This window comes from Acanthisitta chloris, unplaced genomic scaffold (genome assembly GCF_000695815.1).
Source record: "Acanthisitta chloris isolate BGI_N310 unplaced genomic scaffold, ASM69581v1 scaffold34401, whole genome shotgun sequence".
Lineage (NCBI taxonomy): Eukaryota > Metazoa > Chordata > Aves > Passeriformes > Acanthisittidae > Acanthisitta > Acanthisitta chloris.
Genome location: NW_008657080.1, coordinates 1 through 224, shown reverse-complemented (window position 1 = coordinate 224; position 224 = coordinate 1). Strand labels below are relative to the sequence as shown.

At 61.2% G+C, this 224-nt stretch overlaps 1 protein-coding gene across 1 annotated transcript in view; it reads right to left on the bottom strand.

Annotated features, from left to right (window-relative positions):
* The window catches only part of LOC103811597 (contactin-associated protein 1-like), a gene marked incomplete at both ends in the record, with an annotated part of 4,351 nt that extends 4,182 nt beyond the window's left edge, over positions 1–169 (bottom strand). The window contains 2 exon segments of the mRNA XM_009084582.1: positions 1–4; positions 6–169. The exon segment at positions 1–4 is cut by the window's left edge and continues 79 nt beyond it. Of these exon segments, the coding sequence (XP_009082830.1) occupies positions 1–4; positions 6–169 (168 nt within the window).
* Between the last annotated feature and the right edge of the window lie 55 nt (positions 170–224).

Genomic DNA, 224 nt, shown 5'->3' with positions numbered 1-224 from the left:
CGAAAAAGCCAGTGTAGAGCAGGAGCCCAGTGGTGTCCCAGGAGCGGAATCGGAAGCTGACAGCCAGGCGGTTCCTCCGTGGGATCCCTGGCACCCGCACATAATTGTCTATGCCAGCAAAGGTGATTGGGGTGTTCAGCTGGTCCTGGCAGTAGTGGCCAACGCTGCCCTGGGGGTGACCATGGTAGGGGATGAGGAAGGGGGTGCTCCCATGGTGGAGAGGC